This window comes from Adiantum capillus-veneris, chromosome 2, assembly GCF_014529385.1.
Source record: "Adiantum capillus-veneris isolate H3 chromosome 2, ASM1452938v2, whole genome shotgun sequence".
NCBI lineage: Eukaryota > Viridiplantae > Streptophyta > Polypodiopsida > Polypodiales > Pteridaceae > Adiantum > Adiantum capillus-veneris.
In genome coordinates this window covers 35,554,767-35,575,035 of record NC_140932.1, presented here as the reverse complement: position 1 = coordinate 35,575,035, position 20,269 = coordinate 35,554,767, and the positions used below count along the sequence as shown (strand labels likewise).

Here is a 20,269-nt window from a genome sequence, read left to right as displayed (position 1 = left end):
ACAAAGGATTAGAAGCATTCTAGCCAGACACCCAGAATGCTCCTAAGAAGTTTATCTAATACTTTGTATTTAGTTTTTCGCATTTATTTTCACATTTTCACACTTTTCAGACATTGTAACAGACTCACCACTTTTGTATCAGTTTGGTCTCATAGGTCACTCTGGCCTTTTGAAGACGTTAATATAACATTTCATTTCATTTCATTTCTCTCTCTCTCTCTCTCTCTCTCTCTCTCTCTCTCTCTCTCTCTCTCTCTCTCTCTCTCTCTCACACACACACACACACACACACACACACACAGCTTTCTACAACACCTCAAAGGAAATGAGAGAAATGGATGTCAATGATATGGGATTGGCCAGGTGTTCGCAGGATGAGGAGCACACTGGATATGGAGGATATCTGACACATATGGGGAATGCACATGGGCTGGCCATCTTAAATGGCCTCCAAAGATTTCCATGTTGATGTAGCGCTCTCTAGCAGAGGCAGATTAGCCGATTCGGCACTAATGGATCTTGTTCTTGCAAAGAACTTAAAAATTGGGGCATGATCAGAGAGCACCGTAGCAGGCTAGATTGTAACTATCCCACCATGAGATGATGCCCAGAAATGTAATCTATCTAGTCACTCTAGAAAATGACCTGACTGCCTCTTGAAACCTCACGAAAACAACAACGACTGTGGAGTGCAAGTCACAGATGGGATATGCCGGGCATCTATACCAGAAACTGTAGAAAGGAATCTGCCACAAACGGTATAGATGGAGACTGAACGGCTCACCAATCCTCAAAAGTCTTTACATTGTTGATATCACCTCCAACAACCCACGAATCCACAATAGGCAATACATTCACAATATGTGCCAATACTCCGCTCTCCTGAGCTGAAGTGGATACATAGATACACATCACACCAATCAGAGAGTTCCTGTACGTGGCTGTGACAACCGCTAACTTTAGTTGTTGGGTTCTTTCCCTTGATTTTTATTTAATTTTTGGGACCCTCTTGTTGAAGTCACAAATGGCCGAAAATTGTATGGCCAGTGTGAAACGATCGATGGCCGAGACTTTCACTCGCAACAGTGAAGGCCAAGTAGTCACGAGATGGTTGGGCCGATCAGCACTGGAATCCGAGTAGTAAAAAGGTGGCTAGGCTCAGTTCAAAGTCATTTAGGCCCCACGCGACACTTTATAAGTTGATGGGTACTCGGAATTTAACTCATATGGGCATAAAGGACACTTGGTGGCTCCACATTGAATCTGCAAGACACCTCAGCTGCAAGGGGGCGCCCAAATCGATTTGGGGCTACCCTCTTCCTCATTGTGAGCCTAAAATGTTTGTGAGTGTGTGTGAGTAGTGGGTGCAAGTTTACAGCTTCAATGGAAAGCTTGCCTACTCTTCTTACTTATGTAGCACGATGTTTTTGGCTCTCGTGCACCTCTCTCCCCTCTTGAATACAAAATCGTGATGTCAGGTGCAACGGAAGTGTTTAAGCATTTAGCTCGGATCTAGTACTCTGCACAAACACAAGGTTACTTTACTTCACTTGAAAAGAGAAATTGAACTGAACACAATGAAAGAGAGAGATGCAGAGAGAGAAAAGAGAGACGACATGAAATGTCGGGTCCCCACCACTCTCAACGGCCTCCTTGCTTTGTTGCCAAAGCAAGTACTTGCTTTATTACTTGCACAAATACTGATACAATGACTAAATGTTGAGGTACTAACGGGTACTTGATGCTACTGATGCTGGGTACTGCTGAGGTACTAACGGGTACTACGGTAGATGCTGAGGGGTATTGCGGTGGGTGCTTGGTACTTGAGAGGCTAAGTGCTGGGTACTGCTGGGGACTTAAGGTGCTTAGTATTGCGGTGTTGCTAAGGTGCTAATGGGTGCTGCTAGAGATGCTTGGTACTGTGACGACGACGAGGTGTACTTCGACGACGATACTAGGTAGAGATGCTTGTACAGCAAGGCTATGGCTGATTGCTGAAAACGCTAGGGACTGATGGCCTGGATCTGCAAATGCTAAGGGCTGAAGATGCTGATCTGCTGCCGATCATAGGGCTGAAAATGTTGGTGGATGACAAGGCTGTGAGGATTAGTGATGCTAATCCTATAATTAAGACTTAAAAATTCATACTTAAGATCAAACTGAGACTCAAGAGACTGAATGTGTGTTTGATTGATTGAATGAATGCTTGAAAACTGAGTACAATAGGCTCCTTATATAGGAGACAAAGAGACACAAATGAAAAGACACGTCTCATGGTGAAGAGACGCGACTTTAGACATAAAGACGCATCCTTTCGGCGAAGAGCTGCAACCTTTGGACGAAGAGTTGCAAACGTAGAGCGAAGGGGTGTGACCAATCGTCGAAGGAGTGTGGAAGAGGCACGTCTCTTGAGCGAAGGGTCGTGACCATCCAAGCGTAGGGGTTCTCCTTGGCATGGCACTTTGCGTATCTGCAACTAGGAGTAGATGTAATACTGTAACATAGTCACAATCGTGACATTCCCTCCCATTTAAAATGAGAGCCTTGGTTAAAGGAACAACTTCTGATTTTGATAGAATTCTGAAAAAGCATTGAATCTTCGAAAATCTTCAGTCTTTAAGTTATCAGAAACCTTTGTCTTGAACCTTTGCTTCTTGCAAAACCTTTTTGCTTTGACTGCTAAATCCCATGTCATTGCATTATTCAAAGACTTTTAGAGAAATCTGGCATAATCAAGTTGACTGCAACAAGAGATTTATCTTCAAAATCCTTCACGTGATGTAAGATTTATGGTTGAAGATCTTCCAATAACTGCGAAATATTTGCCGAAGAGGAAATCTTCTCAAGACATTCTTCAAAGGGTAACTTCATCTTTACAAATCACTGGAGAGGAATTTTGATTGAGACTGAAATCATCTTCCAATAATGAATCCCAAAAGTCTTCAGAATCGTCTTTAGAAATTGCCACTTCATGACTTGCAATTGGCACATCATCATCCAACAAAGAATCAAAGAAAGCATAATCGTCTTTGGACTCAGAATTTGCAACTTTATCTTCATCTTTGTCTGGTAACAAAGTATCACTTGGAAAAACTTCTTGCTCGAAATCAACTTTGCCTTTCTCAATTGAATTAGGAGAAGTTAACGTATTTGCTTCATAATCCACTCTATCATGTCGTTTGACTAGTACACGTGAGGCTTGAATCACTCGTTCCGCATGATAAAGCCCGTGTAAAATCAGTTCACGTCCATCTTTGAACAAGTTGATAGTCTGTCCTTGAAAGCTAATAGCAGGATCATATTGGAATAACCAATGCTGACCAAGAATCATGTCGTAGTAAGATAAAGGCATGACTTCAAAATCCCATTGATCTGCATAAGTTTGAATCTTGAACTGCAACTGTCGAACTATCTCATCACAAGTTAAAACCGATCCATCTGCAAATTCCACATTATATAAGTGAGATGTCTTCTGAGTTGGCAAGCCAAGCTGTCGAACTATCTGAGTGCTGACAAAATTATTCGAGCATCCGCTGTCCACTAAAACATTGATGGAGCAACCATTGAGAGTTCCAAGAAGGCTTAGAACTTGCTTTGAGAGAGGCTCCAAAACTCAAGAATTAAACTGAGCATCCTTCATAAAAATAGTCATATCCTCTGTGAGACAAATTATGTTGACCACAGATTTTCCTTTATCTTGAGCAGAATTTGATAATGTTTCCGCAGTAGAATTTCTTTTCAAACTAGACGGATTTGGTTTCTTTGGACATTGATACCATCTATAGTCACCACCGCAAATTGTACATAATCCATCCTTCTTTGAGGTCGAAGAGGCATTTGACGAAGAGCCTTGCTGAGTATTGGAACGCCGATCTTGAGAAAATCACGGCCTTTACCACAATCAAGTGGAGCATTTGAAGAAGATTTGCTTTGAGATTGTCGATCTTGAGAATAAAACCTAGAAGTTGAATAAGGCTCCATTACTCGCTGTTTGAATTGAGATTGTTGCTGTTGACTTTGGCTATAGCTTTCTCTGCGATCAAGCAGTGAAAAGCGAGCATCGTTTGAAGATCTGTCACCAGGGAGAAAATTCCATGTAGGACACCGATTTTCGCCAAGACGCTCCACATAGGCAATTGCAACATCCAAGGTGGTAGGCTTGTTGTAAGGTGCAACGGAATGAATGTTGTTCTTTCTCAAGATGAGTGATCCATATTTGCTCAAGGTTCCTTTTAGTTCTTATGGAAGGGAGAGCCTTCCATTCTTAATGGAGAGTGCTATGATCAAGAACAAAGTGAGTGGACACTGTGCGTGCAAGTGTATGAGACTGAGAGATAGAGAGAAGAGAGAGATGACACCAGAGACGTTGTAAAACCCTCCTCCGAAGGCCCCACTCTCGTCGGCGAGAGTGGTCTACTAATGATTGCACAAAGTGGTACAATGTTGATGCATATAACTGATGCAAGTCTAGGCTATGTCGACGATGACGACGGGGATGACAAGGCGGACAAAGGGGCTGAAAACTGAAAGCTTTTGACGGCTGTCCAAAAATGCTCAAAGCTAAAATCTGCTACAAATCAAAAACGCTGAGAGTGGGGCTGATCTCTGCTGCTGAAAACGCTGATCTGGCAGTTAAAAAACGCTGATTGGTCTGCTGCGTTTTGCGGCTGAAAACGCTAGGTGACTGCTGACGATGGGGAGATCTGGAAACGCTGAGTGACTGCTGGTAATGCCGAGGTTGTGTCTGCTGAAAAACGCCAAGGCAAGGGGAGGAAAAACGCTAATGGTTCTGCAGAGGGAAATCGCCCAAGTGCTTGGGGAGTCTTGCTGAGAGAGGGGGGAACCTTTCGCCAATGGCCTGCTGTTCTCCTTGCTCATCTGCCATTTAGTGCTAGCTTTGGTTTGCTTATATATTTTCTTACCCAAATTGCCCTACCTACTTTTGTTGGGAAGTCACTTAAATTAATAAGTGAAAAATGTCAAAAATAGGAAAAATAGGCTGAAATCACTAGAAAATTCCCCTGACTGATTCTGATGGATTCTGATGGGAATGCTTATGATCATGCTGTGTGCAACCAGAGGATATGCATCTATACTAAGTGACTGGGCATGCACGGTCTACGAATAGACTCACAAAAAGTGCCAGATCACTTCTAATCTAGAGACTCTTCTAATCTAGAGACTGGACCGACTGAACCTTGATCATGCTGTAGCTTGTCTACGGACACATAGGGTTGGATGTGTCACGTGACACTTGTATTTGTGCACATCGTCCTTCAGGGTTGGTTCAAGCTCGTCAATGAAACTGTGTAGTTTATCAGAGGGGCTGAGATCCTCTATCTCTAGAGTCAATCTCTGAAACTCTGTGATATACGCGGCCAAGGAACCTGTTTGGCTTAGGCGGCGAAGAGAGGACTGGGCATGAAAATCCGCATTGGCAAGTTCGAACGCCTTGCGAATAGCACGCCGGAATTTGTCCCAAGAAGTGTGTGTTTACCATCAGCAACCCGTCGTTGCGACCAAAGAAATGTCGTCTCCTTGAGCAGAGAACTAGCAAGTGCAACTTTTTTTCTTTCTACTAAGTCCGTGTTGGACAAGTAGACCTCCATTTTGAATAGCCATTGATCCGGCACGTGCTTGTCGCGGCGGCCATTATACGGCTCGGACAGTTAGACATCCAGTTTCTTCTTCTATGTAGTAGCATTAAAAATTTTATAAAGTAATTGAAGTTCGCGATTGACTACTGTATTTAAGAATCATCTTTCAACGTACTTGATTTTTCCACATGCTGTTTCATATAATTGTCAGTCAAACTTATCTATGTTAGATAAAGAAAGGTCAGCATTTTTGCGAGAGTTTAGTGACTATTTTTCTGACTCATTACCGTCTCGGTTGCCGTCGGAGAGGCCTGAGGATCATACAATAGATTTGGTGCCACGTTGTAGCCCACCAAATAGACCTCCCTACAAGGTTAGTGCGGCCCAACAGAAAAAGATTATGAGCCAAGTAGAGGAACTGTTAGAAAAAGGGTTAATTCAACCTAGTTCTTGACCCTTTTTCTCCCCAGGGCTTCTAGTGCAGAAGAAGGATGGCTCTTGGCACTGTGTATTGATTACAATGCGTTGAATAATAATACCATCAAGAACAAGTTTCCTATTCCTAGGATTGATGATATTCTTGATCATTTAGAGGGTGCTTGAATTTTCAGAAGGATAGACCTTAAGAGTGGTACCATTACATTCGTATTATGCTAGAGATTGTGCACAAGTCTACGTTTAGAACGACATTTGGTCTATATGAGTTTCTAGTGATGCCATTTGGTCTTACAAATGCTTCCACTACATTCAATAGGATGATGGATCGGATCTTCCACCCACAGCAAAAGTTTGTTGGCACATTCTTTGATGACAAAGATAGTCTATTCGAAGAATGAAGAGGAGCATAGGCGTCACTTGACCATTGTGTTCAAAGAGTTGCGCAGTCATAGGTTGCTCATCAACCCCAAGAAAAGTGAATTCTTCTTGGAAGAGATCCACTTTCTAGGTCACATAGTGTCAAAGGATGGTGTCCGAATGGATCCTGCCAAGGTTGAAGCAATCAAGACATGGCCACACTTGAAGACTGTGCATAATGTCCGTAGCTTCTTGGGATTATATTGTTACTACAAAAGGTCCTTTGTCGAGATTGCTTCACCCCCACATGCTCTGCAAAAAGAAGAGGTCACTTTCAAATGGACACAAAAAGAGATTTCAGCTTTTAATTTCTTAAAGGAAAAGATGACTTCGGATCAAGTAATTGTTTTGCCAGATCTCAGGAAGTCATTTGTGGTCCAGTGTGATGCGTGGCAATAGTATTGGGGCAATGTTAATGCAAGACAGTCGGGTCGTAGACTATGAAAGCAAAATCTTGCAAGGGCCAGAAAAGACTATGCAAATCTATGAGAAGGAGCTACTGGCTGTGATTCATGCGCTTTCAAGTTGGAAACACTACCTACTAGGTGTTGCTGTTGTTGTCGAGACAGATCATCAGACCTTGCAATACTTCTTGACTGGGCAAACATTCTCTCTATGTTTCATTTTCAGATTGTGCATGTGGAAGGCAAGAAGAATGTTGTGGCTGATTCGTTATCAAGAAAGCCACAAATTCAGCTGTGTCAATTCCTTACCATCATGAGCATGATGACATGAAGGAACAGTATGCTACTGATGAAGATTTTGCAAGAATCTCATTGGAATTCATGCAAAGCAAACATGATCAGGCTTCCAAAGCTTGGGCAAGCCAATAACTGTATCTCTAAGATGTGCAAAGCCGCAACGGGGACATGAGATGCAAGTTATCATGTACCTGGTAAAACATTGCCTGTAGTGCCTTAGCACATACATCCAAACTGATTGCTAAGGAAGCAGCCTTTCAGAGTCTTACTAGTATACCAAGAAATTTTTTCACATCAACGAGTTTGTAATTCTTAAAATCAAGTATAAAATAACAATTCCTCTACGTAAATTACGAAAGGAGAACTACTACTAAAGATTAATGAAAAAATTTCGTCTACGTAAGGTACCAAAGCGAGAGTGCCAAAGGACACTCTCATCGTCTATGATAAGTGTTTCAAATTTGAAGAACAACTAATGCAAATGTGACTCCTACAACTACAAACTAGACGGGAGAATGTATACAATGAAAGCCGCCTTCTCGATAACCATAAGCCATTCCTTCTATCAATTACTTCAATACCTTTATCATAAAAATAGACTCCGGGACCTTTATGTAAAAGCCGACGATAGTGAAAGCGTAGAGACCAAGGAGAGAGAGAGAGAGAGAGAGAGAGAGAGAGAGAGAGTCTCCTGAACCAATCGACCTTGGCAATGAATAACTGAATGTGTATACAATAAGAATGGTAACTCTTCTAGCCCATCTTCCTCTAATCCTTCGGAAAAGAACTCTCAAAATGAATCTAAGGGTAAAACTAAAGCACCTGCAAAACCTAAGCTAACCCCGGGTGAAAAAGCCGCACAAGGAATTATAGGAGGATACATAACGGCTAAAGAACGAGTGATTTATGCTAAGAAAGGTAGATATTATCAATGTCACGTCAAGGGTCACATTAAGAAGGCTTGTCCTAAGACAACCCCACCTAAAGAACCTAAGGCACCCACAGCAACCACAAGCACTTTAATGAACTAAGCTGAATCTTCTCATGTCACTGACACACACATTGATGAGTCTCTCATGAAGTGTTATGGTTATGTAAAGGGTCAACGTTTTATCATATTGTTTGATCCAGGCAGTATGCATGATGTGATTAGTGCCTCTCTTGTTGAGAGAGCCAGCCTAGAGATTAGTCAGAAATCTCCTCTCGAGGTGTCTGGCTTTGCTCCCGGTATGGACTCTCTCATCACGAAAGAGTGCCTTGATTTGTTGTTTACAGTTCAACAAGCTGCTTTCCGTAGGAAATTTCTCGTGTCTCCTCTTTCAGGATGTGATATGCTTTTAAGCATTAGATAGTTTAGGGAGCATAACCCTCTCATTGATTGGGAGACCAACATTCTCACATTAAATTCCAAGAGTGACTCTCCCATGATCATTCGTGCTGAGGAGGGTCTGCATTCTTTGCCTCTCATTTCTCATGTGCAGGTAAAGCGTGAATTACAACGAGGAGCACAAGCAACATTCATCTATGCTGCTCCAGTTTCCCAGAGCATACAGGCTCCAGAAGGGTATTCAGCTTTATTTACCAAGTTTAAGCATCTCTTTTTGCAGGATGATCTTCCACCCCGCCTCCCACCCGAGCGGCCGGAGGACCATCGCATCGAGCTTACGAAGGGGGCACAGCCTGTCAGTAAGGCTCACGAAGTTGGTGGCTAGAGGATTCATACGTCTGAGTGTAAGTGCTTTTGCTGCTCCTATTTTGTTTGTCCACAAGAAAGATGGTTCGTCTCGTTTGTGTGTTGATTACAGGGCACCGTCAAGAACAAGTTTTTGATGCCTCGCATAGAGTATATCCTTGATAGACTCAATGGGGCAAAGGTTTTTAGTGAGGTCGATCTCAAGAGTGGATACCATTTTGTTGGGAAACTGGGTAGGGCAAATGAGCCAAGCAAATATAAAAGAAAACCTAGTGCTAGTAGAATCTGGCAGGAGAGGAAGAAGTGCACAGGCAAGTTGCTTGCAACAGGCATCTCTCCGTCTCTCAAAAGCAAGAACCCCTGGCGTTTTTCATCAAGCAAAGCCAGCGTTTTTTCAGCAGCCATCCCATCGCCAAGAGCCCCTCAGATCAGCGTTTTTAAGGCCAACAAATCAGCGCTTCCACAGTCAGACCTGCTTGATAGCGTTTTTTCAGCCAGCATACCAACGTTTTTCCATGCAGCAGATCAGCGTTTTGACAAACAGCAGATCAACGTTTTTGCACCAGCAGGTTCAGCGTTTTTCAGCAGCGAACTCAGCAATAGATTCAACGTTTTCAGCAGATAAAGAACAGCCCGAAAAGAGCGAATTCAGCTAGCCGTCGTCGTCGCCGCTCTCGTCGTCTCCAACCTAGACACACATTGCATCATAAGCTTCACGAGTTTGCATCAAAATCTTTGTACCAGTTTTGTGCAATCAATAGCATAAACTTCTCTCGCCACCGAGAAAAGGGCCTTCGGAGGAGGGTTTGACAACTTGTCTGGTGTCGTATTCTTCTCTCTCTATCTCTTAGTCTCAGCACCTTCATTCACAGTGTTTATCCACTTGTTTGTGATCATTTGCACTCTCTCATTAAAGGAACGGAAGACTCTCCCTTTCGTAAGTAAAAGGAACCTTGAGCACAGTTCGGAGCACTCATCTTGAGCAAAGTTCAACATTCACTTCCGCTGCACCTTACACTCATCCATAGTGTTTTAGATATGTCTGATTGGTTCCCTACCAGATGCATGTGCCTTGGAACTCCAACCTACGGGTTCAAACACCAATAACTTGAACTCCACCACAAGGGTCCAAATTAATTATAGGGAGCATTGCTTGCCCCTCACTGCCACTCACAAGCCTCTCTCTGGCTAAAGCTAGTGGTGGCAACTACCCTTTGACTAGAAATCTAACGTCGAGGCCACTGTGACTGCCGCCACATGTGCCATGCCGATCTCATCTGTCAAATCTTTATTACCGTAATCTCTATCTAGCTTGCCTTTGTCTTTGTCTATCTATGAATTCTTGCTTTTGCCTTTGGCTTCAAATTCCCAAGCCAAACAAGCGTCAAGTCACATTTATAACAATTGTGGTCGGACCTCGTGGGTACCGAGGCAGCTAACTGAGTACTGGTACCGTCATCCTTGTCAAGCTTGCCTTTGCCTTTGTCCTCTAGCAAACTCGTTCGTTTGCTTTTGGCTTCACAATCTCGAGCCAAACAATTTGCCGGTTTCCTTGAGAACTGTGTCGATGCATAGGCCGCTAACTGGATGGTGGTTGATCTGTTATCCATAGCCGATAGTTGGTTTTGGTTGTGGTCACGAGTGCTCGAGCAAGGGAGGGCCATGATGAAGTTGCGAGATTTGGAATTCGGGAAAACCTTCTCGCACTCCAAGGGCGGCCGCACTAACCAAGCCGCAAATATAACCAAGTGGATCCACTCCTTTGCCCTAACCAAGCCGAAAAAATAACCAAGCGGATACTGTCCTACTCTTCATCTCCCAAGACGATAGCTTCACTCCTTCGCTTCCAAGCCGAACACCAAGAAACTTCTTCAAAAGAATAGCCACATGGTTGGCTCAAAGCCACTCCCTTGAACCATGATCTCCTTTGTCCTTCTCGTGCCCACACTGCTTGGTTCCCTCTTTCAAGCCACTATTTTTATTCCCAAAGCCTTTTAAGCTCTGGCCTTTAAAAACGCAGCAAGAGAAAAGGGGAAGGGGTTGGTGCAGCATTTCAGCACGCAGGGGTAAGGGGACGAGATAAATGAGGTCGGCAAGGGCTTCTCTTGCGAGCGTTTTAGAACGCAGTCGGGTTTCGGGGGGGGGGGGGGGGGGGGGGGGGGGCGGGCGCCGTCAGCAGGGGGTTAAACGCTTGCAGGAGGCAACGTTTCAAAACGTTGTGGGAGGGCAACGACGACGGCTTGGAGAAACCTGCTAGGCTGCGTTTTAGGCAGAGACAGAGGCTGGAGACGAGACACCGGCAGGGCTGTGTTTTGAAACGCAAGGGAGCAGCAAAGGGTTGAACGCCGATCACAAGATGGTCTTCTCCAACTCTGCAATGCAGCTCCGTCTCCACCAAGATTCTTCAAGCATGACACGGCTCTGATACCATGTCAAAGTCAATGATGTGGAAGCGTAGAGAGAGAGAGTCTCTTGAACCAATCAACCCTGGCAATGAATAACTGAATGTGTATACAATGGAGGCAAGGGGTTGCTTATACAGTAACCTCACTAAATTGCCCTACCCAGACTTTGACAAATAAGTAAAATAAATACCTAAAAGCCAAACTAAATAATGGGATCACAAATTGGGCAATTCACTTGAGATGCCAAAACTCTTAACACTTTAGAGGTTGCCTTTGAGATAGAACAGAGGTCATCGAAAGATTGAGTGCATGTGGCACATCATTCACTATAAAGGATCAACTAACTAAATTCTAATAAAAGGACCAAGACAAAAATAATGGACCAAAATGGGCTAAAATGCATACGCAGGGCCAATCTGGCCATACAACCATGAGAAGCAAACTAGGATGCCACCATCTAATGATGACATATCTCCAACAATACAAAGTTCATACCTTGGAGGTGTAGATCCGCAAGAACCACTTTGCGTGCGGTGTATCCATCACAAACACGTACCAGATCCGACCTTTCTCTCTCTTACCACTATTTAAGCGACCTCTCTCGAGGCTAGGGACCGGATTCAGAAATGTGTATAGTTGTCGATGTAGCGACAGCTGGTCATAGGGTTTCCGAGAGGTTGATCATGAAAAATCTGGAGGCATTGTCACAAAGTGATGACGTGGCGGACAACAGAAACCCTAATTTCTGTCAGAAACCCTAAAATTCCTGCAAACCCTAATTTTTGCCAAAAACCCTAAATTCCGGAAATCGCGGAGGCGGATTATTAAAAATAAAAAATAATTTTTTATTTTATTTTATTTTTTTTTGGAAAATGATGAGCGACGCGAATTTTGCTTTTGCTTTTTTTTATTAAAAAAAAAAGAGAAAAGACTCTCTAAGAGAGAGAGAGAACTGATGCTTTTGATTTTAAAAGCTTTTGGGGCTCTGCTTTTGGGCATCCCTTGTAACCTTTAAATTAGTGGTGAGGGCCTCACTTCTCAGAGCATCTGGACGCAGAGTCTGAGAGTGAAACCCTAACCGCTCTCTTGTACTTTGATGATTGATTAATACAAAAAGAAATACCGAAAGGGGCGCCAGTCTTTGGGGCCAATATCTCTAGGCACGGAACTCCGCCGGGCCAGTGCAAATCTATTGTGATCTGTGAATTGTTTTGAAGTGGTTATTTGGTGCTGTCGCGGTTGATTCTTGACTTGGAGTGTCCAAGTTTGTTACAGTGGTATCAGAGCACGACCGATTTCTCTTCTACGGGAAATCCGATCCCCGAATTTTTTTTTTTTCCGCGGCACCTATGGCTTCAGGCAATGATCAGTCGACTCCCTCTGCATCTGGAGATGCGGGCTGGGATCACAACGAAGATTCAGACAGAGAGTATGGCCCGCCTCGGCCTACTCAGGCGGAGCAAACAGAGATGGAGCGTCGTCAATTGATTGGCGATGCAACAAAGATGATGCTCAATTTTGCCAAGGACCCGAAGATGGTAAAATATATGAACCAGACCTCTTTGAAAGAGGTACAGATGGAGTGGCAGAGAACCACAACACCACTCCCGAAACCCGCTCTCAAGAAACCTTCTACCTCCAAGAAATATACGGAGAAGGAACTGGAGAACGTGGTTGATGCACGGATTGCTCAGCTTTTCGACGTGCAAAAGAAAGGCAAAAAGCACGGCAAAAAGCACGGCAAAAAGCAGAACAAAGGTACTGACTTCCCGGGATATTTGGGTCGTCAGTCGACATTCGACAAAGCAAAGAAACGGAAGAAGCGTGTTCGATTTGAAGGAGTACCCAGTTCTTCTTCTTCTTCTTCTGACAGTTCTTCTAGCTCCTCGGATTAGAGCGAAGAAGACAGAAAAAAAGCAAAAAGCGAAGCAAGACACAAAGCTTCGGAACGGGCAAGAAAAAGGCAAAGAAGGCTACATCTCGCCCAGAGACTGACAGTTCTACTGAGGACTCGTCTACAGACAGCTCAGATTCCGATGACGGAAAGTTTTATGCGAACAAGAAGAATTTTTACAAAGCCAACCAGTATGACTTTCTCGAAGATAACAGCAAGAAAGTCCGAGAGTTTAAGGAAGGTGGCCACTCGATCAAGTTTGATACTTTTCAGGATACTCAGATGCTTCGAAGGCTTTGTCTCTTATACAGCAGTTTGACATCGCTTTCGCGGGAGGACGCTATTCAGAGCACTCCAAGATTCAGAGAGCTGCCTCTTACTCTGAGGGGAATGCTCGTACTTGGTGGTCCACGCTTCTATTAAGCAAGACTGTGCCAGTTACATGGCTGAAATTCAAGAGGCTTTTTATTTCTTCTTGGTTGACTCAAGAGTTTGAGCGAGATATACGAGCTGCTTGGAACCATCTCCGGATGACCAAGAGCGATACAGTGAATTCTTATTGTGAAAGATTCTGGAGCTCTTTTCTACCCGCCTCTTCATTCAAGAAGATCTCGTTCAGAGAACAAATTGAGCGGTTTACCTTGGGTCTACCTACAGAGATCCGAGATCACTGCTTGGAACAGAAGTCAGCTTCTATTCAGGAGTTGATGAGTCATGCGAAGCGGGGCTTTGCCATTCACTCTGGCAGTCTGACCTACCCCACAGATGAGGCCATGACACAACGAGCCAAACAGACTTCTGGGAATGAAAGTAGAATGAAAAAGAGCAACCCAGAGAAAAAAAAAAGGATGCACGACCCAAGCTTACTCCTGAGGAGAGAGCTCGCTTCATCAGAGAGGGGAAGTGCTTTGGATGCGGGAAACATGGACATATTTCCGCAAAGTGCCCTGATAAGGCACAGAAAGAACAGAATGATAAAGACGACGACAGGTCTGAGAGTTCGAGAGCAGCTGAGGAATGTGGCAGAAAAGGCAGATAGAAAAGCAGAACTGGTACCACATGGCGTGGGACTTGCACCGAATCAAATGAATGAAAGTACAAACTTTGCCGTTTTTTTTTTGGGGCAAAGTGAAGGATCAAGAAGCTCTTTTGAAGGAGCCAAGGCCAACTTCTTTTCACTTGGAATTGGCGGCTCGATTTGGAACTGCGCCCGACAGACTGACGCCACTGGCGGAGGTAGTTCGACTGGCACCCGGATGGGATGTTGCCATTACACCGAGCATTGGCAAACTTCGTTTGCAATGACAGGGGTGTTCAGGGCACGTGAGTGACGTTCTACTCGGGATCCCTTGGTACCACAAGAACTACGCCGTGGTTGACTACCGGGCCGAGAAAGCGACTTTGATAAATGAAGGGCTTAGAGATTGTACTTGATGAACTTCAGTTTTCTTACTCATTCTTTTGGGAGAACTGAACCATGGATAAAAGTTGAATATGTTTTGACCTGAAGAAAAGAACGCCAAGATTTTTTTCTCCACGCTCATGCCGATTGCTTTTGAGAGGGCCTGAAGATCATACCATTGATCTGATATCTGGAAGCACACCACCGAATCGGCCACCTTATTGTGTGAGCCGAGTACAGAATGAAAAGATTATGAACTCAGTGAAAGACCTCTTGGAAAAGGGTCTTGTCCAGCTTAGTACTTCACCGTATTGCTCTCCAGTGTTGTTGATTTTGAAGAAAGACAGATCTTGGAGAATGTGCATCGATTATAGCACTCTCAACGAAATCACCATCAAGAACAGATTTCCGATTCCTAGGATCGATGATATACTCGACAGGTTACAGGGATCCTCGTGCTTTAGCAGGATTGACTTGAAGAGTGGATATCATCAGATCAGGATAGCGCCTGGAGATGTCTACAAGACAGCTTTTCGGACGACTTTTGGGTTATTTGAGTTTTTGGTGATGCCTTTTGGCTTAACCAATGCTCCTGCGACATTTAACCGGATGATGGACAGGATTTTTCGAGAGTACAGGCTATTTGTTGGCACTTTCTTTGACGACATCATTGTTTTCTAGAAGAATGAGGCAGAACACAGAGATCATCTGCTTCAAGTCTTTTAGGCATTACGAGATCACACGCTAGTGATTAATGCAAAGAAAAGTGAATTTTTTCCTACCATGGATACACTTTTTGGGACACATTGTGTCAGCAACACAACAGGAGTGCAAATGGACCCGGCCAAGATAGAGACTATCCGTGATTGGCCCGATTTGAGGAATGTCCATGAAGTTAGAAGCTTCTTGGGACTATGTTCATACTACAGGCGGTTCATACGAAAGTTTGCAGAGGTTGCTTCCCCTTTGCATATCTTGACACAGAAAGGAGTACCTTTTTCGTGGGGACCCACAGAGGTGACTGCCTTTCAGACATTGAAAGAGAAATTGACTACGGGACCTATTTTGACTTTGCCGGACTTGCAGAAGTCATTCGAAGTATATTGTGATGCTTGTGGTCGTAGTCTGGGTGCGGTCTTGATGCAAGAAGGCCATGTCATAGCTTACGAGAGCCGTTTGTTCTCTAGGCCGGAGATGACAGCACAGATTTATGAGAAAGAGCTTTTGGCGGTTATCCATGCTCTTACTCAGTGGCGGCATTACCTACTCGGAGCGGATTTTATTGTCTTTACAGACCATCAGAGTTTGCGCTACTTCTTGTCACAGAAGCAGCTTTCGGAAAAGCAGATGCGGTGGGCGAACATCTTGTCACAGTTTCACTTCCAGATTGTCCATGTGCAGGGACAGAAGAATGTGGTGGCAGATGCTTTGTCTCGGAAACCGTTGGTTCTGGCTATTTCCGCGATACATCATAGGAGCTTCGAGGATATGGTCGATCAGTGTGCCACAGATACAGATTTTGCAGATATTTTCACACGGATACGGGATGGGGAGACAGTACCTGGATACTCCCTTCGGGAAGGCTACTTGATGAAAAAGACTATGTTGTGCGTTACACAGCCGTTGAGGGAAAAGGTTATGACTGATTGCCACTGTCCACCTTTTACGGGTCACCGCAGCATTGCTACCACCATGAAAGGGGTAGAGAGAGATTTCTTTTGGCGGAGACTGAAGAAGGATGTGGAAGAGTTTGTGCGCAGTTGCTTGGTATGCTAGAAGGTCAAGTTTGACAGGCATAAGGCACAGGGATTGTTACAGCCTTTACCCATACCCACCCACCCGCCCCTGGGAAAATATTGAAATGGATTTCATTTTTTTTTATCTCCCGAGAATACAGAATGATCACGATGATTTTCCGATTACATGGCACGCCTGAGACGATTGTCTCCGACAGAGACCCCAGATTTATGAGTTTGTTTTGGAAGGCAATTTGGGAGAACATTGGGACGCGGTTGCAGTTCTCGTCATCGTTCCACTTGCAGACTGACGGGCAATTTGAGATTGCCAATTCAGTGATTTTAGATTTATTGAAGTCTTGTATCTCGCATCAGAAGACTCAATGGGAAAAGAACTTACCTTTGGTGGAATTTGCCTACAATAACACGATACACTCTTCGACGGGGAAGACGCCATGAGAGATTGTTGAAACTGCTGCGAAGGTTCCATCCTTCCTGAGCACGAAAGATTAGAAATTTGAAGCGGATGAATATTCGCGAGATTTGGATACAGCTTTTGCCAAGGTTCACGAGACTTTACAGAAGTCTCAAGAACGACAGAAAAAGGCAGCGGATCGCCATCGTCGCGACTGGAAACTGAAGGAGGATGATTGGGTGCTCTTACTTTTGAGAAGGCACGCCTAAGAAAAAAAAAAAGGGAAAGGAGAGGCTTTTTCCAAAGCTTAGTATGTGATACTACGGACCTTTCCAGATTACTGACAAGATAAATGATGTCTCCTTCCGATTGGACCTGCCAGATACTTGGAGGATTCATAATGCATTGCATGTGAGTCTCTTGAACCCTGTTAAGGGTGATGTGCCTGATGATGGGGAGCCTGATGAGCAACCCGAAGTGGAAGAAAACGAGGAGATCCTTGTTCCTGAACAGATTTTGGCACATAATGATACGAAGAAAGGTAAAGTCCGAAGGCGGTTCTTGGTTAAGTTCAAGAACTTTCCTGCATTTGATGCGAAGTGGATGGAGGAGGAGGACCTAGCAGATACTCCTCGGATTGTGAAACTTTACCTCGATGTTTTGGTTTAGCATAGTCTACTCCAAACGGAACCCAGAAACTCAGCTTGGCCGAAGATCTGGTGCAGTGGGATGCACAAGAGGGGAGTCGCTCCACTCCTTTGTCAACAGATGCCTCGATTTTGATACTAAAGTCACTGATGTCTCTTTGAGCTTCAGGGATACTGAGAGCTGACAGTATTCTGCTGGATGACTTTATGAAATGGAATTCCTGATTATGATACTGATTTGTTCTTGACTTCTTGTGAGTGCAGGAACTGATAGCCGAAATGACTGCAGCATTTTGGTCTGATTGATCTCGAATAGACATGGTTGCAATAGGGGTTAGCCAATCGGACATCGATGAGGTCCCGATTGGACCTAGATGTGATTGCTAGCTACATTGCCGATAAATCATGGTCTAAGATCCGAATGAATGTTGAATGTCATGTGATGTCCTGTGATGTCTGGTGATGTCTTGTGATGTCATGTGATGTGACTGTCGATTTTGTACATGTGCTAGATGTGTGTTCCTAGTACGTAGGTACTAACAGTCAGTGTCTGCTAAGACGGTTTATGGCTTTTGTCGGTTTTGCAGGCGTAATCGCGGTCGATTACAATGCTTTCAAGAGGGGGGTATGTCACAAAGTGATGACGTGGCGGACAACAGAAACCCTAATTTCTGTCAGAAACCCTAAAATTCCTGCAAACCCTAATTTTTGCCAAAAACCCTAAATTCCGGAAATCGCGGAGGCGGATTATTAAAAATAAAAAATAATTTTTTTTTAATTTTATTTTTTTTTGGAAAATGATGAGCGACGCGAATTTTGCTTTTGCTTTTTTTTATTAAAAAAAAAAGAGAAAAGACTCTCTAAGAGAGAGAGAGAACTGATGCTTTTGATTTTAAAAGCTTTTGGGGCTCTGCTTTTGGGCATCCCTTGTAACCTTTAAATTAGTGGTGAGGGCCTCACTTCTCAGAGCATCTGGACGCAGAGTCTGAGAGTGAAACCCTAACCGCTCTCTTGTACTTTGATGATTGATTAATACAAAAAGAAATACCGAAAGGGGCGCCAGTCTTTGGGGCCAATATCTCTAGGCACGGAACTCCGCCGGGCCAGTGCAAATCTATTGTGATCTGTGAATTGTTTTGAAGTGGTTATTTGGTGCTGTCGCGGTTGATTCTTGACTTGGAGTGTCCAAGTTTGTTACAGGCATACTAACTACCCATTGCTAAGAATAGGCGTACTTCCACTTGTGCCGCTGTTGTCAATCATTCCCATCCATCTTTTGCTGCCACTTTTGACCTCTCCACCTTTCAACTTGTCGCTAGCTCTCTAGTCGTAACCATAATTTGTTTTCCATCATTGGCGGTTTTCTTCCTATAATTGGTCCACTTAATTAAAATTCCAAGGGTTTCTCACCAAGGTGTATTATGTATTTTAGATTGCAGTTTTTGTGAAAACAAAACGATACCAAGCTGAGTTTGCTTTGACCAAAAGAAGATAGAGAATTTGGCACGCCAAGATGGAGATTGCACCAAAAACTCACTCAAATCTGCTTGGACAAGTATAAAATTGAAAGCCATAGGGTGGTCATGTATAGAAGGCCTACCAATAAATGAGAGAATCACAACAAACCAATAAGTCATCAAATTCTGTAAAACTGTCCAGTAAATGGGAATTCACATGAGATGCATAACTTCAATATAAATTTCACATGAATTTGCAAGGAGAAAGGCACCATTTATGTGTGAAATTGAAATGGTAATAGGCAATAAATCTTAAGACAGATTCAGGGTAAATGGCTGCCTCCACACACAGACTGCCCGCTAACTCAAATACCTTTAAAACAAAGGTCCCTACACAAGCTGAGAGTTAAAAGCCCATTGATTCGTACTCACATTTTGTGGGACGGGGTCCATGTATCAAGACATTGGCATCCTCTCTAATTCTAAACAGGGGGTTGGGGTTGCCCAACGTTTAGGATGCCTCTGAATCCACATCTAAGATTTTTCATTGATTGTCATCCATGTGCTCACACTCAGTGTGTAAGTCACCTTATTCATTCACTGAATTGTTTGAAAGAAATCAGGAGAGAAACTTCACCTGCAATGGAAGCACATCTGGCCGTGAAAACTTGACATGCACTGACCCTGCAATGAGGATGAGCCAATGGACAAGTCTGCTGATCCTTGGCAAGCGGTGTTGAAGGTTGTCTTCTCTCTAATTACAGCTAATTCTTTCGGCTTGCAGAGGCATGTGTCTAGATCTTGGCTACATCCCGTGTGCTCTACATTTCCATTGACTACACGAGGGTGAGCAACTATGGGAGGAGGCTTATCAGAATGCAACTTGAGAAATGTGGACTCTGGCAACAACCGATTCGAAATGAGTGAAACAATACCTACATGCTAGTCACCCAAAAACATAAATGCAGATAACAGAAAATAGTGCTTGCGCGTACGTCTCTCCGTCTCTCTCTCTCTCTCTCTCTCTCTCTCTCTCTCTCGGGCCCGTAAATTTTCATTACCATAAACAGAGAGCGCGTCGTCTTTTATCAGTTTCACTGAAGGCCTGTCTGGGCAGACACCTGTTGCTTGCCTTTTAGCGCCCAGCATCTTCAGGCAATATGAGAAATGGAGCTGTGGAAGCTCTTAGCTCATCCCGGGAATGTGGCTTTTAAATCGTGGGTTTGGTAACCAAATTTCTCAACTTTCAAGGTGTTCAAAAAGGCGTTCCGTTAACCGAAGAGAGTTTATAGAGAGATTTTTAATAAATAATAGCTGCACCGCCATTGCCGCAACGCAAGCACGGACGGTTTTCGTACGATGAGCCAGAGCCTGAGCCAGAGCCCGACAATGGACACAAAGAGAAGAAGGGTTTCCGAAGGCAAAAGGGAGAGTCAAATGTGAGGAAGGGATTAGAGTGTGATATTT

The 20,269-nt window shown here is 43.9% G+C and overlaps 1 protein-coding gene across 1 annotated transcript in view; it reads right to left on the bottom strand.

The window, feature by feature from the left end:
- LOC147462623 (uncharacterized) overlaps positions 1–20,033 on the bottom strand; it is a 31,580-nt gene extending 11,547 nt beyond the window's left edge. Inside the window, exons 1-2 of the mRNA XM_086526831.1 lie at positions 19,864–20,033; positions 19,440–19,701 (exon numbers count right to left, since the gene is read on the bottom strand). Of these exons, the coding sequence (XP_086382957.1) occupies positions 19,440–19,701; positions 19,864–19,951 (350 nt within the window). The 5' untranslated portion in view covers positions 19,952–20,033. The remainder of the gene's footprint in view (positions 1–19,439; positions 19,702–19,863) is intronic.
- Positions 20,034–20,269: the final 236 nt, after the last annotated feature.